The 20947-nt window shown below is 39.3% G+C and overlaps 2 protein-coding genes across 3 annotated transcripts; both read right to left on the bottom strand.

Moving 5' to 3' along the window:
* Positions 1–1882: 1882 nt before the first annotated feature.
* Positions 1883–7341, bottom strand: lim2.2 (lens intrinsic membrane protein 2.2). 2 transcript variants are annotated; one of them, XM_083559473.1, is made up of 5 exons: positions 7100–7341; positions 5049–5285; positions 3727–3867; positions 2372–2506; positions 1883–2088 (listed from the first exon to the last, which is right to left on the bottom strand). In XM_083559473.1, the coding sequence occupies exons 2-5, from the start codon at positions 5224–5226 to the stop codon at positions 2018–2020; spliced, it is 525 nt and encodes a 174-aa protein (XP_083415599.1). In that variant the 5' UTR covers positions 5227–5285; positions 7100–7341; the 3' UTR covers positions 1883–2017. The 2 variants fall into 2 exon arrangements, with proteins under 2 accessions (XP_083415599.1, XP_083415600.1); XM_083559474.1 differs by having other exon boundaries at positions 5049–5260.
* A 1339-nt stretch (positions 7342–8680) lies between these two features.
* ftsj3 (FtsJ RNA 2'-O-methyltransferase 3) lies at positions 8681–20554 on the bottom strand. The gene is made up of 21 exons (XM_083559107.1): positions 20388–20554; positions 19069–19174; positions 17850–17896; positions 17675–17754; positions 17479–17578; positions 16454–16648; positions 15310–15425; positions 15119–15223; positions 14074–14174; positions 13903–13989; positions 13687–13824; positions 13192–13327; positions 12304–12494; positions 12075–12195; positions 11142–11232; positions 10810–10981; positions 10634–10725; positions 10237–10339; positions 9951–10134; positions 9768–9862; positions 8681–9651 (listed from the first exon to the last, which is right to left on the bottom strand). Exons 1-21 carry the CDS (start codon positions 20452–20454, stop codon positions 9378–9380), a joined length of 2601 nt encoding a protein of 866 aa, XP_083415233.1. The 5' UTR covers positions 20455–20554; the 3' UTR covers positions 8681–9377.
* Positions 20555–20947: the final 393 nt, after the last annotated feature.

The following is a 20947-nucleotide window of genomic DNA, read 5'->3' as shown; positions in this document are numbered from 1 at the left end:
CAAATTTATAGGACACTAAACTAATATGTCCCAACTTCAATAAATGATGAACTTCTAATGAAGTATCCAGTGTCAATCAGATGAGGAGATCCTTTGGTTCCTCTAAAGGTTTGTTCTCATTTTGTATGTTGGAGTGTTTCCCCTTATCAAAATCATCAAAATTTATTAGGGATGGACTTTTGTGGACAAATTCACGAATCTCTATATATTATTTACATTTATGGCACACCCATATCCAGATTAATCTCATTTATACACCTGAATAGCGGGGGATTAAAGCTTTTGCTCGGGGGGCCACGGGTGTGGAAGCATTGAAGCTTTCAAACCTTTTTCTACTGATTACTGTAAAGCTGCATTGGGACAATGTCTATTATTGATTTATAACAACATTTATTACAACATCATAAATTCTAAGTAAAAAAGCGAGTCAACATCATGCACTTGGCCCTCGGGGTTGGACTTTGCGCATCTGTTTCACAACATTGCATGTATTTATATGCAGGTAAAGACTAGCGTTTCATTTACTGAAGGAAATTACTGCAGTGTTGGAAATTGTTGTGATAGTAGTTATAAGTGGTGAAATATATATATACAGTGTAGAATGAGAGCACTCCAGAACCAGGACTGAGAAACACAGGACTAAACTGTCACACTTCAGTGTTAATATACAGACTTCATCTCTCTGAGTCACTCTTTGTAATCCATTTTGTGTCACCCAAGTGTCATTTTGACTTACAGCACTTATTAACAGAACGCCTATGGCTAACAGAGGTTATTAACACATTATACAAACTGAGCTGTCAATCATCCATACACAAATATTTAACTGCCGGCTTTTATCTAATGATTTTACTTTCAATACATTACTGCAAACTATATCGCATTAGAACAATAAATACGTGCAAACCAGACATACTGGCCTCCATGTTTACACTCATATGATAGTTGATTCAATGCAACTTAGGTTATTAGATCCAATTCGTCTTCTGTCAATTTTTTATTCAGTTTTAATTGTGTAGTGTATTGGACACTGTCCCAAAGTACTTCAGCAGGGAACAAATAATAGTGAACATAAATTTTAACACCATTCATTTGTCCATACTAATAAGTTTAACCCTAATGAGTGAGCCAGTGGTTATGGTGGTGAGGGAAAAACTCCTTGAGATAATATGAGGAAGAAACCTTGAGAAGAACCTGATTCAATAGAGAACCCATCCGCATCTGGGTCATATTCAATTATTCATTACTGTTTTTATCATTGTTGAGGAAAATTGTGTGATATAAACTCAACAGTGGTGAGGAGACTCTCACTGCTGCCCTCTGCTGGAATACACGCACACGCACACCAATATTGTGCCACCAAACTACCTCACACACCCAGTAGTCATCTTAGAGACTTTGTTCTTTGAATTTCGTTCAAGTTCAAACTGAACAAATGTTTGGGGTTTTTTTTAATCATTTAGTTCATTTCGTTCCTTTGATCAGAAATAAAATATCTTTTCAATAAGCGGATCAACACGTCATACATATATACATACATGAATTGAAATGAAAATTATAATACAGCTAAGGACCAATTATTAAAAAAAATACGAGTAGCACAAGTCTTATATCCTCTGGTCCATACCGTTAGTTATTTTGTCATGTTACTTCCATAATTATTGTAACAGGAGTCACGTGACACAAAAACGAACGATTCGGACTACGAGAGTTAAACTACTCGATTCTGTTTCCTGTAGAGGCTTTGCTCATTTGCGTCCAGTACAAAATGAACAAATCACTTTTTGAGATGACTCGTTATTTTGAGTCACATTAAAGACTCGTTCAAAACAAACGAATCGTTCGTGAGCAACCCGTCACTAACACACACTTATCTTCCACATAGTGCAAAAAAATACTTTATTGCAACCAAATCATATGTTTCTATTGCAAGAATATGAATGTTTACAGAGTCTAGATACTGAAGTCCTCTTGCATTAGTTGAAACTCAGCCTGAAGGTTCCAGCTTAAGAAAAAATCAGCTGCTGATAGAACTCTGAGGTGCAGGTTCAGCAGTGCTCCTCTGGTAGCCACAAATTTGGAGAATGCCTGGAATAAGATGAGTATGTTCAACAGTATACAATAGTATGTCTCCGACTCGGGTTTTGAATTTACTAATGGAATAATATCTTCTACACGAGCACGCACGCAAAATCTTCGGAAACTAGCGAGGTCCTCAATGTTTTCATAGCTAGCAATCAATAAAAACACTTATACAGACACATGGGTCTGAGAAGAATCCTACAGCACCTGAAGCCCATCACAGAGATATAGAGATAGATAGATAGAGATAGAGAGAGAGGGAGAGAGAGAGAGAGAGAGAGAGATTTACCAGCTGTTATAGTCAGAATAGTGCCGAGCCAGCCAAGGATGTAGGACCACGAGAACCTCCAATCGATGTAGCGCTTGCCAAAGTAGTTCACAGTCATGCTGGTGTAGATTGACAGAGATAACAGGGCAAAGAAACCTACAACATAAAACTGGGATTCAAACCAGGGAGGACAGTGAGAACAATGGGTTATAGGTTTAATACCATAACTGCATTGAATTTTGGTTTCTGATTGGTTAAAAGGTGGTCTCTAAGAGTAGCTCTGGCGATAGGTTAGGGTAAAGGAGCTTTTTCAGAGTAGTGAAATTCTTTCTTCAGCAATCCCAGCAATGTTAGGAAGCTGGGGTCAGAGCGCAGGGTCAGCCATGATACAGTCCTCTGGAGCACAGAGGATCTTGCTCAGGGGCCCGAGAGTGGCTTCCAAACAATCGGCGACGCTCCAGGGTTAGCTCCAAAATTTCCCATTTTCCTGCACTCTACTGTACTTTGTTTAAGTATCAGTGACGAGTAATGAAGAGTTGGATGATCCACAGAGATTTAAAAAATTGTGTGCATACGACGAAGTTCTCTGTAAAGGGTATTATAAAGTAAAGTTAAGGGTCTCTGTAAAGGTTTGTATCGGGAAACATCACACCACTCATTGATTGTTATGTGAGCAGATATTCAAACATAAAAGAAATCTAATACAATAAGCCTAGTGGTTTAACAGCATGAACTGGAGGAATACATTAGCTCATGTAGTTCCATGCAACCTACAGCAGACAAGAGTCTTAGAATATTCGAGTTAAATACATTCATTGTACCATTGTTAGTTATATACAGTGCTCGAATTGAGTCAAGTTTTATGGGGGTCCCCAGTTGTGTAATTCATATAATTTAACTAAAATAATATTGGGGACCCCCCTAAGTCTATTTTTACTTGTCATGGGGGCCCCTAATGCCTTATGAGGGAGTGCTGGATCCCCCCAGCCCCCCTCAATTTGAGAACTGGTTTTATATTGTCTCTACTTGATTATAATGAAGGAATTAAATAATCGCACTGAAAGATGATTGGGTTCTAATTCTATAATAATTGGTTATAATTCTCAGTCAACAGCATATATTCAGTATCAATGAAAAGTGCTAGGTGTTTGTTAAGAGTGTGAAAACGGGTTTTGTTTTAGCTCCAGCACGAGGACTGTCGAATATGCTGGACAGTCACTCAGCTCACTCTATGTTACGCCTCACGTTTTCTCGGTGAATAAATCAAAGGAAAACTACTTGAAATGTGAGTTTTATCAACACAACGCAGGAAAAGAACAAGAGACCAGTTACGTGTGCGAAAGAGAGATAGAGAGAGAGAAAGAGAAATTTCCCACCGCACAGCAGCAGAGCGATTCCTGCACTCCTCACCCTCGTGTTTTTGGTTCTGTTGGAGAAGGCACTGAGGCCCAGCACCACGCCAGCGAAGCAGCTCAGCACTGACAGCAGTATAAAGGCCCGTGTGGCATCCCAGAAGGCTAAAAGAAACACATTACACACAGCAACATCTCATCTGTTACACTGCTACACAGACGGATTAGCATTGAGTAATCATCGCTTAGTAGTTTGACAAGAAGACAGGAGGCGGAGATGGAGGTGGATGAGTTGCATCGGGAGTAAAGAGGATGGACAGGATTAGAAATTAGTTTATTAGAGGTGAGAGAGGCACGATTGAGACGCTTTGGTCATGTGCAGGGAAAAGGGGGTATATCCGTTTGAAGAATGCTGAGGAAGGAGGAAAAGAGGAAGGCCAAGGAGGAGGTTTATGGATTTGGTGAGGGAAGACATGCAGGTGGTTGGTTTAAAAGAGGCAAATGTAGAGTACAGGGCAGTAGTACCTTCAGAGATACAGTATGTAAAGTAACACCAAGTGGCTCAAACAACTGTAACTAATTTGGATCTAATCCTCATTTTGAGCAATATGAGCGAACAAACTAATCAGGGATACTTTAGTTACCATGAAGTTCAATTATTTTTTTATTTCTAGAGCACTTTTCACAATGGACATTGTCTCAAAGCAGCTTTACAGAAAGAAAGAGGTTATAACATCAGAATGTATAAGTTTATTGCCAATATGTTTGTCCCTAATTAATGAGCCAGTAGTGAATTTGGAAAGGAAAAACTACCTGAGATGGCATTAGAAAGAAACCTTGAGGGGAACCAGACTCAAAAGGGAACCTCATCCTTATCAAAAATATCCATTAATTATTAGTTTCATCATTGTTGAGATGGACTGCTCAGAGATGGGCGTTTGGATGCGGAACTGTTCATGTAAGCCGTGGTCCTCAGTTACTGTTATATTAATAACAGTCCAATCATTCTTAAAGTTTGTGAGTTGCTTAGTAATTTTATTGATCTTTAGGCTGTTCATGGGAAACCATCCCCCATTTGGATAGAGGAAAAAAAAAAATTCATATCTAGAACAATAAATTGCTTAACATCCAATGCAAAACCAAGCCCTCATCATTTGTACTTAGAATTGTATTTACTTAACAGCTCATGCACATTTTCACTGCCTTTATTTTATATGCTGTACATATATTTGCATATTTATCTAAACTTATCTAAAATCTGCAAATTCATCTCAAAACTGAAATTTTGTTAAAAAAAAACAAAAAACAAAGAAGAGTTCTTGAAAGAGTTCTTGTGGGTTACTTACCCACACTGAGTGTATGCACATGGCACTTGTTGTTGATGCAGAACCTCCACAGGCCCTGATTGGCAAAGTTTCCAGAGTAGCGATACTGCATCCAGTAATCAGTGGCTGTGCAAACAATAAGGAGCACGAAAGCAGCGATGCCGCCTAGCGTGCCTCCTCCTGCCAGCGTATAGAGCATGGAGGATGGGTTCAGGAAAGTGTCCTAACACACGCTGGGAACACACACACACAATCCTCCTGCAAAACCGAGAAAATGATCAACTTATCATTAACACACTTGATCTAGCTGCAAATTACAAAACAGAGTTGTTTACTTGTAGAACTGCATTTTTCCTCCTGTGTTTTTCCTTAATGCCCTGAAGGCCGAATGAGCACAAATCTCCACAAGCACACTTTAAAATCTATTGGAACATCTTCCCAGAAGAGTGGAGGTTATTATAACAGTAAATGAGGACTAAATGTGGAATGGAACTAATCTTATGGTCAGGTGTCCACAAACGTTTGTTCAGATAATGTATTTTAAATTGTGAACTGTCCACTAAACAGGTCCCTGTGAATGAGGTTCTGCTATAGAAACAATAACACATTAGAACAATGGCAGGAATATAAACCTGTGACCTGCAGATAGACTATTGACAGAGCAGCTGTCAAAGAAGACAAGCCAGAGTCTTTCTGACCAATCAGATTTGAGAATTCTACAGAGCTCTGGTATCGACCGAGCCATCGAGCCAGGTCGAGCTGTTCAGTCAGCGTTTAATCCGATCAGCTGCTGCATTCAATCTTTTTTTATACAGAACATGCCAGTGAATGTGAGCTGCCCAAACAGCCCTCTGTCTCTCTCACTCAGCACATTTTAATACCTAAATACTGGACTTTCTCACTCACAAACACACCCACCCTATAAATAATGGCTGTGACACACACACACACCCACACACACACACACCACCGAATATTACAATTCAACATTCTTTTGTCAAAGAACAGGACTATTCATGTAAAGTCGTCACAAATGGATGCAAGAGCAAAGGGGATAAATTGGGCCTTTGTGTTTGAATGACACACACTTTTACGACAGAACGCTGAACGCTGATGCGAATCAGTGTCTCAGGCATCTGCACAGAGCCCAAACAGATGTGTGGTTCACACAAGATTCACACCTTTAACTTCTCAAAGAAAGTCAGACACCTTTTACCCACATAACCCCCCCCTCTAACCCCAACCCCCCAATGATAAATTTTGAAAGTCACTGAAGGCATTATAGAAAGCATGTAACCTAATTATATGATATAAGATTTATAACCATGGCGTTCATCATTCTTACAAAAGAATATCAATATAAATATCAAGCAAAACCTGAATTTTTTTTTTCCTTCCTTCTTTTCCTTCCTACATAAACGACGAAGCTAACAAGGGGAAGCTCGGACTACTTTTTACCAATTCATCATCTCAGACCATCTTCATGACACACTGTCTGTCTTGCCCAGTAACAACATTGCTACAAAAGGTGGGTTTGAGGCCCTGCATGTTTTTCTGATGATTTAGATATGAAAATTGTCAACTGATAACATGAGCTTCACTCAGTCTTTTGCTCCAAAAGCAGAGGAATTGAGGTCTAAAGCTGAAGAATCAAACTTTTACACACATTTTACCACAGCATCACTGAATTCAGTCCTGATTGGTCTTCTGGTGTTAGGTTTTAAGTGTTTTTTTTTGGTTGGTCATATGAACTTCAAGAGAGAGAAAACAACTATGAATAAACAACCCTTTCGCTGCTATAATGCAAGTGATAACTTGGTTTATGGCCGTTCCATATCATTAAATGTAACTCTAAATGGACAAAAAGCATGCTTCATCAATACATTAGAAATCATACATGTTGGTATATTGCTGTGAAGGATCATGAGCACTTCAGGACCTGCTGATACAAAATCACTTCAGGGTACTAATGCTACATCCACTGCATGACCTGGTTATTTCTTATTTTCCTATAACCACATTCCCTCATGTTTTTTTCTCCATCCAGCACCAGCACTGAAGTCAGTACTCACAGTATCCTTGGTGTCCAACTCCTTTCTGTATTTCTGTATGCCACTTTTTTTGAAAGTGTCCTGTGCGTCCCAGGGCTTGCGTATTTGTGCTCGTGTCCCGTCCTCACAGTTTTAAGCCTTCTACTCTCAGCCGTCATTGTTTCAGCCACAAAGGAGGGAATGATCCAGAGCAACATGTGAGATGTGAGATAATCCCCCTCTCTCGCTGTCATTCAGCAGCTCGTGTACAATCACGCCAGTCTTCTGCCTCTGCTCTACCGACGTGCCATGTCTTTTGTCTGAACAACTTTTTTCTCAGACACGCCTTCCAATAAAGGTTGAACGAGGGGGAAAAACAAGCCGCAAGCACTCGTGCGTATACTGTATACCTTGTCTGTAAGAACAATTCAGTAATAAAAGACATGGGTGTTAGCCATTTATGGTATAAATATTTATATATGTTACCTATTCTGGAACGTCTATTAGAACTTAGTGCCTGTTCATACTTACATTATAACAATGTTATAATGTAATATTTACAGAAGAACTATGCATTGTTTTTTGTTTCTTTTTTTACCTCCTATTGTATCTCATGATGCAATATTGTTCAGCGCTATTATAAAGCAGAATATTTATACAGAGCTTGGATGACCTTGTGCTGTTTGGCCTATATTTCTCCAATCTGATTTCCCTATTTAGGATCAATAATGTATTTCTGACTAGCCACAAAGACATCCCTGGTACCTGTGAATGATTGGCAATGAAACTGATCACCTGTTCAGGATCAATAACATTCCCTAGGGTGGAGTTACAGGTTTCTAAATTGTCTTCTCAAGTGACTGAGACAGAAGACAGGATGGATGAACGTTAGGACAAGGGGAGGACAGACAGATGGACAGGTGGAATTTCCTGTTATTGATCCCGAAGTGAGGAAAAAAATAGTTGAATGCCATTCAGGCTAACAATTGAACTACTACTACTTTGGGGCTGAGAGACTGTCATTCAACCACTAATCCAGTTAATTTTAGTTACGTTGCTCTCTAAACTGTAGTATGACCTGTAATGCATTTTGACATGAGAAAAATTAGCAATAATCTCAACGATTAATAAAAATGTTTTTAGATTCTCTTGTGGTGGGAAAGCCACAAATGTACAAAAAGGAAATTTAGCAGTCCCAAAGACGTTTTTGTGGTGGAAAATCTACTGTAGATGTAAAAAAAAAAAGGAAACCTACTGTAAATGTACAACAAAGAAAATTCAGCAGTCGCAAAGATCATCTTGTGGAAAACCTACTGTTAGCATACCAAAAGGAAATTCAGTGGTCCTGAAAACTTTCTTGTGGTGGAACATCTACTGTAAACCTACAAAAAGGAAATTCAACAGTGCTGAATACGTTCTTGTGGTAAAAAAAAATCTACTGTAGATGTAAAAATAAAAAAGGGAAATTCAGCAGTCCTGGTCATTTTTCCATGTTAGAAAATATAATGCAGATGTAAAAAAAATTTAAATAAATAAATATAAATATAAATTCAGCAGCCACAAAGATTTTCTTGTGGTGGAAAACCTACTGTAGATGTACAAGAAGGGAATTCAGCAATCATCTTTCAACCAGATTTGAGAATTTAATAGCACTCTGGTATAAAAATGACAATACTATAGTTTTTATTTAAATGAAAATATCACCATGAAACTGAATACACAGTTCAAATGACAAAATATCATACAACAGTCAAAATTCCTCCAATCAGGAGGCCTCGAGGCATCGGGTGAAAGAAACAAACTAGTAATTATGACCAATGTGACTGGATTTTTAAATCCAATGAATCAGTTTTAGGGTTTCCTGCCATGATTTTTTTTTTTTTGTCGGGAAAAACACAAAGATAAATCATCAATGCTACGATATATACCGTAAATATTGGCACCTCTGCAAATATTATGCATTCTGGAGTTCGAATATAACAATCAATCTATTAAGATTTAACAAATAAAACAAACAGCCCTGTTCTTGTTACAGATTATCTAAAAATGAACAAAATCATCAGGTGTGTTCAAGCAGAAATGCACTAAAATGCATAATTCAGCCAGATTAAAGACAAACATTATAGCAGGAAACAAAAGAAGAAGAAAAAAAAAAGAAAACTGACCACAGTTCAACACGAAATCATCTTTCGTGATGACCACCACGTATCTCATAATTCCAGGCCTGTGTAGCATCAACCTGTACCACAGAGTCCAAGTAGCCTGGTTTTAGCCCAGTTCAGCTCTTAAACAGCAGTCCCAGCTGAGTATGATGTGAAGTTCAGGCACGTCTTTCATTCCCTCCCTTCCTGTTTGGACGGCCCTTACCCGCCTTTGCCCCTCTTCCACCCTTCCCTGCTTTCCTGCCCCCTTTCCCCGTGTCCCGCTGATCTTTTTTCTGCTTGCCCCGGATGTCCTTCTTCATTCGCCCGTCCACAACGCGGAAGACGCCCTTCACACCAGGGGGACGGCGGATTTTACGCCCGGCGCCCTTTTTGGCCACGACGTACGTCACTTCTCTCTTCTCTTTACCCACGCCGGCCTTCTTGTAGATGCTGGAGAAGAAATAAAAGCTTTAATATGAAGTCATGATACAAAATATGCTTATGCACTGTGGCAGAGGGAAAACTAAACCAACAGAGTGTGAGAGAGAGAGAAAAAGAGAGAGAACCTTCTGAGTTGTGCCATCTTCTCCCTCTCAGAGATGTCCACTGTATTGACCACCGCTTCAGCCTTCTTCTTGGCCTGTTCCATCTTCTTCAGCGTCTACACACAAATAGTCACCTCACATTTACACATGTCACCAGATTCCCATTCCTTCCACCATCCCCTTCTAATTCTCTCGATCTCTTACCCTTCTCTTCTTGCGAGCTTTGGCTTCTGCCAGTCTCTTAATTGGACGTGCGTTGATCTCTTTCCACTTCTGCTTGTACTCCTCCACCATCTCACGTGTCACGGGGAGGGGTTTCTTCCTGTGCTTCCTCTCGTCGCTCAAGAACCACACGGGAATCTCGCTACCGTCCTGCGAACTGGAGAACCTGAAGGAACAACCAAACAACGTTGTAAATGGTCTGCACTCAGACACGTTCTATTAAACAGAACAAAGCTAAATGGTGGGTAACGGCAGCAGAGCAACTGACCTGTGGAAGGATTCGTCGATCACGTCCCTGCGTCTCTTCTTGGACGTGGCGATGTGAGCACCGAGAGCGAGACCTTCAGCATCTAGGATGCGAGCACGCTTACCTGAACCAAAACAGGTTAATTCACACGTTAAAATATTTATTAAAAGCTTTTCTTTTCAATTTTTTTTTACATCATAATGGGATGTTTATTAGCTTATTGTGAGATCTGGTAGTTCTAGGGAAAAATCAGACATTGGGGACCCCCCGTATAACCAAAATGGCACGATGGCACTTGTTTCATGGCACCTCTGGGAGCTCTGATTCTAAAATCAGTCTCCAATACAAAACAAAAGAATATTTCAGAAAACACACATCTTGCACAGGATCATTGCTCCACCAGATGCCCCATACATACTTGTGCTCTCTACAGGAACTACTTGGAAATCGTCATCTTCGTCTCCGTGCATTTCCCCAGATCCTGGTGTGCTCTTCATCCTCGCAATTTCTCTGTGTACAAACAAATATAAAACAGATTTAAAAATTATTATAATGAGGTCAGTGTACAGTGAACCAGTAGGAAGAAGTCATTACTCTTCATCATCGCTGCTGTCTCCGTCCGAGTCATCATCGCTGTCCTCCTCATCACCTGCTGCCTCTTTAGATTCCTGAGAAGCTGTGGCTGCCTCATTCTTCTCCTCCTCTTCATCCTCCTCTTTCTGAGTGGAATCTGCCTCCTCTTCAGCCTTCCTCTTTTTGCCCTTTCCTGAAAAAAAAAATAAACAGCATTCTTCCAGTTCAGATCAGGCCAGTTTAGGATTACGGCCATTTTAGTAACCATAAATGATTTTTTTTTAACTTGATAACCATCATACATTTTTTTTTATCTTTTCTTCTGTAGGGTTACATAATTCTGGAGCAGTTACCTGCAGCCTGTTTACTATGCAGGAACTGGGTCTGTTTGAGTTCCCTCAGTGCGTCTTCTTCTCCCTCGATGTCCAGCTCTGAGAAGATGTCCTGAGAACACATGCTCAAGCATTAGTCATTGGCACCATCACCATTGAAAATCATCATTAGATCCCTCAGCACAGCATTCTTGGCATAAGCACTTTTTTGTTTTGCCATTTTGAAGTAGGATTTTTAAAGCACTAAGAGTGAAGCGGGCGTGGCCTCTGTGCCCGTTGCTAAAAGCTCACAAGAACGAGTTAACAGAGAGTCTGAGATCTGAATCCGAGAAAGCATATGGATGTGTGTAACAATAATCTCAAAATAACAACAGATACTATGAAATTCGAACATCTCAGACAATCCTATAACAATTTGACAGTAACTTGAAGATAAGCCAAACCTGATCCAAACTGAAAGCTTTCAGATTTCCACATACTGCACTTGGGTTTATCCAGGGCTGTTTAAAACTTCTCAAGCTCCAAACACATCAGCAAACACCGTTATCCAGAGTGAAGTACAAAAGTGTTTAAGATACTATTAGAAGTCACCAGTAGTAGTAGATTTTTGGAACTATCGGCTATCCGCAAAACTCCATACATATAGTTTTTCCAGCTTCCGCTACGCTGCCTGCACAAGAGTGGCCTCTAGAGGAGAATCACTGACACCACGTGCTGTTTATTTGTACAAGCGAGACTGCATGCTGCATGGAGAGCACTATATTATTATTATTATTTAATTGATGTTTATTTCCTATCGCACGTTTCCGTAATTCAAAACTTTTTTTATATGTAAAATTCAGTAATATTTTACATGAAGTGTTAAAGACAAAACAAAGCGAAAATGAAATGAGTGTCTCGTCTTGAGAGAGGTTGGAACAAGTCGAGCAATGCTAGAAGATTTTGGACACCCACCTTGCTGAACCACATGCTGGTCTGTCGGTCTTGCTTTTCATTCTTTCCCTCTAAATCCACCAGCAGTTCGTTTCCCTGCTCCTCTTCATCCTCATCCTCCTTCACAGCAGTAAAGGAAACCCTGAAGGAAACAATCAGTTACAGTTATCTGGGATTACAAAACATTTCTAGCACAAAAGTAAATAATTTTTTTTTTTTATGTAGAAAAGTAGTAGATGGTGCTACACACTTTTTCTTGGGAAACTTCTTCCTTAACTGATTCTCCTTCTCCTCGATCTCAGCCAGGTCTTCCTCATCCAGGTCTGATGCCAGTGAGACGAGATCGCTCTCCGATTCGGAAATGTACACGTCCTCCTCTCCAGCCTCATCCATTAAAGCGTCTGCTCCTGTCATATCACCCAGCGTGAGCTCAGATAAGTCCTGGAGGAAGGAGGGGGGGAGAGAGAGAGAGAGAGAGAGAAAGAGAGAGAGAGAGAGAGAGCATTTAATCCACTGTGGAGTATGCATTTAAATAAGCAATCTGGTAAACTACCTTTAAATAGGTTGGAGTGGAAGATCTCCTTCTACAGAGCTCTGACCTTAACCCTACTGAACTCCATCACTAACTGACAGAACGAACACCTGTGTGTGTGTGAATGAAAGTTCACAAATCCCCACAGGAACTCTCCAAAATCTAGTGGAACATCTTCCCAGATGTGTGGAGGTTATTATATAAGCAAATGGGGACTAAATGTGGAATGGGATGTTGAAAAAGCACAACACATTCTTCAGGTGTCTACAAACTTTAGTCCATTTAGTGGACATTAAACCAAACCACTCAATAGCTTTTCTGTTCAGAACGTTAGCGTGAAGTCAAGTTTATTTCTATAGCGCTTTGCACAACAGTCATTGTCTCAAAGCAGCTTTACAGAATTTTAACAGTTAAGGTGAATGGTGCGACTGTGACAAGGAAAAACTCCCTTAGATATTATGGGGAAGAAACCTTGAAAGGAACCAGACTCAAAAGGGAAACCCGTCCTCATTTGGGTGACAGAGTGAAGGGTGACAACGTGAAGAATAAATGTGTTTGCGCTAAGCACTTTCCTGATGTTTTCCTCTATGGTGTGCTTGGTGCTACCTTGGCTTTGTTGATTGTGTTGAGGGAGAACATGCTCGAGTCTCCGGCATCGGCGATGGAAACTCCGGGAAGGTCCATCTTCAGTTCCACTCGCTCCCTTTGCCTCCGCCGCTCTTTCAGGAGCTTCTTCTTTTTTCTGTAAAGAAAGATTTTTTAAAAAAAAGAGAAAAAAATGTAAAAAAAAAAAAAGAATTTAGCCTTTGCTCCCTTCAGAACTTTGATCCTTCTTTTCTTGGAAGATGGTTAGCCAGATGTAGAACCAGGCTAGTTTTAGTTTTTAATAAAATAAAAAAAATAATTGTATTAGCTGTAAAAAACCCTAACATAAACAACCTTCAAACAAAACGTTACAACTGCAACTTATTTTGTTTCCCCAAACATTTCTCCCATTTACATTTCAAAACCAAAATACATAAAAATGCAGCGATTGTGTTCATTTTTGCACTCGGCTCTACAGCGGAATATCAACACAAACTCGGTGTGTTGTTAACGTACCGTTTCAGCTCCGCAATCTCTTTAGCTTTCAGCTCAGTCAGCTGCTTCTCCAGCTCCTCCTCCTCATCTTCAGCCTCCTCTTCTTCCTCCTTCTTTTTAGGTTTCTCCACATCGCTTTCATCCTCACTGGAGCTCAGACTGTACCGAGGAGAGACATTATTGACTGGATGACCAAAAAACAGAGCATTTTCGTGTCACAATGGTGATATATTGCACCTGATCTCCTGGTCTAAGTGCTTCGCTTCTTCTTTAAGCTTTCGGGCTAAAAACTTCCTCAGCTTGGATCGCCAGGACAGCAAGAGACTGAAACGGAAAAACAAAGGACGACAGTTATGAACACAAAGCGTATAATCGGATCAGTGCATGAATCGATATCAGACTACCTACCGCAGCTCTTTCCTTCCAAGAACCTTGATATCTTTACAGCATTCTTTAATTTCAGGAGATGTGCCAGTGTGAAACTCCAGCTCAGAGTTATCAAACGTGATCTAGAGAAAAAGGAATTAAACAAGGGTTTAGAACTGTTCTTTTTCATTTGTATTTATACACTGATAGTATACACACACACACACACACACACACACACACACACACACACACACACACACACACACACACACACACACACACACACACACTTTCTAAAAGTATTGGGTCACCCGCTCTTTCCTGCTATATGTGGTTCTTTTCCAAACTGTTACCACAAAGCTGGAGGCACTCAATTGTACAGGACGTCTTTAGATGGTGCTATAATAAAATTTTGCTTTCACTTGAACCTGTTCCAGCATGGCAATGCCCCTGTGCACAAAGTGAGCTCCTTGAAGATCTAGTTTACATGCTTTGGAGAGGAAGATCTTACGTGGCCTGCTATAGAGCTCTGATCTCATCCCTACTGAACACCTTTGGGATGAATTGAAACACTGACTGCACCCCAGGTCTCCTCACCCTAGATAACACCCTTGTGTCTGATGAACACAACTGTCCATAAGCACACTCCAAAATCTAGTGGAACATCTTCCCAAAAGAGTGGAAGGAATTATAAGAACGAATTGGAAATAAATGTGGAATGCAACGCTCAAAAATCACATGCGGAACTTATGACCAGGTGACCCAATACCTTTGGAAACACAGTATATGTTTATGTCTCTACTTTATATCTGAACATTTCTTTTTCTTCGCTGCTGTAACATAGGAATTTCCCCACCGTCGAACAATTAAAAGTCTCTCTAATCTTCTTAAACATTTGTCTGCAAATGATTGACAAACACTTTGGACAAACACTAAACCAGACTACACCACAAGAGATAAAACATCTGGTGTATTAAAAAAAATATATAGAATTTATACGTCAGATAATTAACCCTGTGTGTCTTATCACAATCTAGTGTGACTTTTGGAAAACGCAGGAATGATTATTATTAGAAGTTCTTACCTCATTGGCTTTGCTCAGGAAGTCCACAGGGTTCTCAGCTCGTAAAAATGCGGTAGCTGTGAACGTGTGATACTGGGTGAGGTCTCCTTCATCGTAGCCTTCTGCCTTTAAACAAACACGCACAGTAAATAGTTAAATAAATCAATGCAGTGAGATTCAATACTTTAACATGACCACTTTTAGGCACTTACTTTAGGCCTCTTCGATGTGGTAAGCTCCTTCACGGTCTTTACTTGGACCTCCACCTCTTTGAATGCGTGCTTTGGGTCGAAAAATTTGTTGTCGATTTTGTCAGGGGCAAGATAACCTGGGAAATAAACGAGAGAGTTTAGAATGGAATGAATACTAGATCTAGGTTTTAAAAAATTTCACTTTGCTTCTTAAGAGGCGCAAAAATATGTGATGCGGGCTAAAAACACCAGGGGGCGGCACATTTTATTTTTAACGTTACCAAGAGACAGTACTCTTGCATATTAGCTGTAGCATGTAAGCTTAGAAAATCTGATCAACATTAATATCGTGTTGTGTAACAAAAAAAAAAAAAAAAAAAACCTTTTCAGTAGAGTTCGACCGAAGCATCAGTTTTGCAGATTAACCAGCACCGATAGTTGATTGCAAGAACTATCGTCAATTGGCAAAAATCCACAACAATAGTTTCTCCGGGTTGCTTAACCAGTAAGAGAGCGGCCTCTAGAGGCGAATCACTGAAAATAAGTGCTTTTTTTTTTCCCTTCAAGTGTCTTTTTCTTTATTTAATTAATTTTGGATCTGTTTTTATTTATTTGGAGTGTTACTTTTTGTTTCAGTTGGAATGCATTTCTTATTTACCTCAACATTAATTAATATATTAATTCTTATTTCATTTAGCACTTTATGATTCACTACTTTAGTTTTTCTAATAAATTTCAGTAGTATTTAAATTTTTTTTTATCCCGTATTCATTTTAAAAACTAGAGGTTGATTAATCAGTTATCGGCCAGCACGATCCAACCCTTGGATCTAAACTTATCGGATAATTGCGCTCATCTGTTGCTGGGTCTGGAATTCTGGACCATTTGATTCGTTATAATTCTCGAATTCAGAAGGTGGGCAGAACCATCCGAATTGAAGCAAATGGGTGATTCCATTTACAACAAAATGTATAATTAGGGTTTTAGAAGGTTATGGAACATTTTAAATTCCAGGAAACATGTCCTCTTTGTTAGATTGCTTTAACTCCGCCCCAAAATATCTCAATGATGTTCTTCTTTTCTAATTGGTTGGATTTTTTTTCTCAGCGATGTTTCTATAAACTCAGATGATGTTAAAAAGCTAAACGAGAGAGAGTTTTGTTACCCTGACAGACGACAAAGATCTCAGCAGACTCGTTACGGGACGCCTGCGGTTTGGTCGCCTGCACTTTCCTAAAGAACTGCTGGAAGATCCACATGAGCGGCTGGTAGTCTTTGGAGCGAAAGACTTTGGAGATGAAAGTTCCCCCTTTGTTGAGAAACTCGCAGGCGAGCTTCAGAGCCATCAGGGTCAAATGTGCTGAGGAAGAGAAACACAAACCCTCATTACAACATCTTACATTTAGTTCATCACAGCGCAGTTAGAGCTCAACTAACAATTATTTAAAAAAAAATACAGAATTTACAATCATTTGAATTATTTATAAAATATCATTAAAAATATAATTATTATTACAGATCCTCATGTTCAGAGTCAACAATAAAAGTGTACTTTTGAAGGGAGGAAGAGAAAATTAAGGAAAGTAACGGAGGATGGAAGGAAGGAAGAAAATAAAAAAAAAACTAAAGGAAGAAAATAAGGAAAGAGGGAAAAACGGAGATGAGAAAAGAATAAGGGACGGATGAGATGGAGGCAAGAAGGAGAAAAGGGAAGAATAATGGAAGAGAGGGAGCGAGGAAAAAAAGAAGGCAAGAAAGAGAAAAGAAACCAAGAATAGAATGAAGTTAGGGGAGGAAAAAAAGAAAAAAACTGAGGGAAGGAGGAAGAATGGAAGGGAAGAAAGTAAGGAAATAATAATGTAAGAGAGGGAGGGAGGAAAGAAAGAAAGAATAGTGGAAGGAAGGAAGGAGGCAACGATGTGAGAAAAAGGAAAGAAAGAAAAAAATTGGGGTAAAATAAATTATAAAAAAAAAAGGAGTAAAGATTACAATAAAACTAGAGAAGGAAAAACAAGAAGCATAGAAGAAATTCAAGAAAGAATGAAAAGAGCATGTAATCAATGAGGGAGGAAAAAGGAAAAGTCTATTCCCTTTGTTGAATTTGTAAATTTGTATATCTGATGTATAAGATGCAAAAGTGTAGATGCGAGTCTACACTTCACACTTTGTGAGGATTTTTTTTGTACACACCCTGCGAGAAGGCGTCGTGCTGCCAGTTGGCTCCAACGTTCGGGGCACCGTCGTTCAGCACCACATCCACTTTCCACGTCTGCAGCTCTTTCCGGAGAGCCTGAATGAGTCGGAAGAACCAACATCAGAATCAACCAACATAAAGCCGGAAAAAAAAGTATTGGATCCTGCTGTGTGAATGCTACATTACAGATACCTGTCTGCACTTCTCTGTAGTGATGTCCTCCTGCAGGGTGACTACGTTGGGAATGGGTCTGATGGGAACCAGGTCAACTCCTGATCATTATGAGAGAGTGAAGAGTGAGAAGATACAGTGCTACTAAACATCATCATCATAATCATAATGACTCGACCATGAAACCTGGACTCACCGATGATCAGACTGGACACGGGCATGAATTTGGATGCTACTTGCAACCTGTACGTGAGGAAGAAAAAAAAAAACCAAACAAACAAGTAATTCAGACCTGTACTTTCAAGATAAGCATTTAGAAGGAGATACAAGTACAAATGCACCGGAAGCAGCAGGTTCAGGGGTAGCTTTCATCACCCCCCACACGACTTGTACATTCTGTATCATTTCCATATAATTACTAGTGCATATAATTGTTCATTCATAGACATTTCTAGAATATCTTCTACATATATCTCCATAATCTGTGTATAAGGTGTATAGAGCTTTTGTACATACAATGACCACTGATCAGGCATAACATTATGACCACCTGCCTATTATTGTGTTGGTCCCCCTTTTGCTGCAAAAATAGTCCTGACCTTTGGAGCATTAACAGCATGAACTTCTTTAGCAGTTTGAGCTACAGTTGCTCATGTGTTGGATCGGACCACACGGACCAGCCTTCGCTCCTCAAGTGCATCAATATGCCTCGGCCGCCCAGGACCACGTCACCGGTTCACCACTGTTCCTTCTTTGAAACACTTTTAATAGATACTGACCACTGCAGTCCAGAAACACACCCCAAGAGCTGCAGTTTTGGAGAAGCTCTGACCCAGTCGGCTAGAAGTCACAATTTGTCAAACTCGCTCAAAGACATTTTTTCTGCCTTAACTTTGAGGACAAAATGTTTATTCGCTGCCTAATAAATACAGAATAACCCACCCACTAACAGGTGCCATGATGAAGAGATAATCAGTGTTATTCACTTCACCGCTCATAATGTCATGATGTTATAATGTATAATTCCTGCAGTGGTCCATCAAAAGTGGTCCAAAGAAGGAACAGTGGTGAACCTGGCGAAAGGGTCATGGGCGGGAGAGGCTCAGTGATGCACGTGGGGAGCGAAGGCTAGTCCGTATATCCGTATGTACATACGGATATACGGATATACGGATATATCCGTATATCCGTATGTACATACATTTAACTGTAAAATATTTATTTACACTTCTGGTAGGTGCTAAACTGCATTTCGTTGCTGTGTAAACCTGTACTATGCAATGAAAAGTTCTGCCCGTCTGTCTGGCATATGCCAGCTAATAGTGACCTCATAAAATGCAGAACAAGCAATGCATAGAAGACAAAATACAAGGCTGTTTCTTGCAGGTGTAAACGTAATTGATGCTGCCACTTACCATCCTCCTGGAGCAGCACACAGGTCCACAAGAGCTCGGGCCTTCTGCAGGAACTGGAACTTACGATTCAGCTGGATCAGCTTAAAGGATGAACGTGATCTGTAACCTTAAAAAAAAAAAGAAAGAAAAGAAAGTTATGCCGAAAGCTGCTTTTAATGTTTATTCCGATACCAAATCTTTTCTTTCCTAATCTTCTTAATGTTCCTGATCTTTGCATCTATTTCACAACTCCTCACTAGTACTTCTGGAGAAGAAGAAAAAAACAAGGGTAGTGTTAACTTCAGCAGTTAAGGTCTGTTTTACTGAGCAGAAGATGATGGGTTCAAGCCCCAGTATTCTCAAGCTACCCTCTGTAATCCTGGGGTTCTGTATCATGGCTGACCCTGCGCTCTGACCCCGGTTTCCCCAACATCTCAGGGATATTAGCTTTATAGATTAGATTTCACTGTGCTGTAATGTACATGTGACGTGTATAAAAACTCTTACTCTCCTTTAATAAATGAATAAGGATTTGCTCAGAAGTCCTAAGAGGCCATATGATATTTTTTTCCCTAGTTGTCTCCTGATAACTTCATTTTCTTGTGAGCTTAAACTCATGATCAGTATTTAAATGTTTTTGTGTATTCAGCAGAAGAGCATGTTCTAGAGGCAGCATCGTGGAAAATAACCACCATGTATGGCAGCAGGAATAAATAACGTTAAAATCATGAGATATTTAAGTGGCTATCAGGATAAAACAACTTTTATGTCATGTCAAAAAACAACAACATTATAATGCATGGCCTCTTGGGACTTGCATAGATTTGTGATGAAAAGCTGATAAAATCTTAACCCTGATCACTACAAGTCTGCCATAGAGGCATCTGGCAAATACTATTAATGCAAATATTGATTTTGACCATTCCAGGAATATGCAATATGCCCCTAAAGAGACTTTGTAACACTGATTAAATGTCACACAGCTACCATTATTATATTATTATTATTATTATTATTATTATACACATTAGAAAACAGACTTTATAATAAGAGAATATATGCTATAATCTACTTTCTACTCTACAACATGGTTTGTGCATAAATATTTAAAAAGTGGCAACTTTAATTTTTTTTTTTATTAAACACATCATACATGTAATATTGTATGATCATATACACACGATTATATATTATATATAAACTATAAACTGCACATATACAGGAAAGTAGAAGGCATTTAAACAGACATCCACGCGTCATATGGGCTCAGTTAGCAACTGCTCCATGCTAGCTCATGTATACAGATAAAAAAGAAAATGACAAACCAATAACTAACTTACCTGTTTCCTTTGCCAAATGATAAAATTTGTCTTTACGAGTCTTTCCGACTTTTAATTTCTTCCCCATTTTGGTGTGTATTAGCTCAGATCTCAATACAGCACGTCTATAAAGGTCCAACTTCTCACACGTGCACGGTTGAGGCGCAGACTTATGACATCATCACTCAGCGTGTACAACGCTAATCAATATGACACATTTTACCTACTATTAGTGTCGAGCTTTTATTTTTTTTTTTTTACTTGTAAATGAAAACAAATATAGATGTCGGGTGTTGATTTTATGATTTGTTGCCCAAAGCTTAATTTACCCCCTTTTTATTATCATGTTGGGTAAGAAGTGTGTGATTTTATAATGTAGAGCATAAAATGTACATACCTTACAACATACAATTAACCCTTCCCCTAATATAATTCAAACGAAAATCCAGAAATGTATGAAACACAAACCAGATTTATGACAAATATTATTATAATAACAGGTCCTTGTGTTCTGAGTCAAATATTTATAAACATGTATCTGTTAATACTGAATTTTATTGAAAGAAAGAGAGAGAGAGAGA

Source organism: Silurus aristotelis (genome assembly GCF_946808225.1).
Source record: "Silurus aristotelis genome assembly, chromosome: 13".
Lineage (NCBI taxonomy): Eukaryota > Metazoa > Chordata > Actinopteri > Siluriformes > Siluridae > Silurus > Silurus aristotelis.
This window is presented reverse-complemented; position numbering and strand designations above follow the sequence as displayed.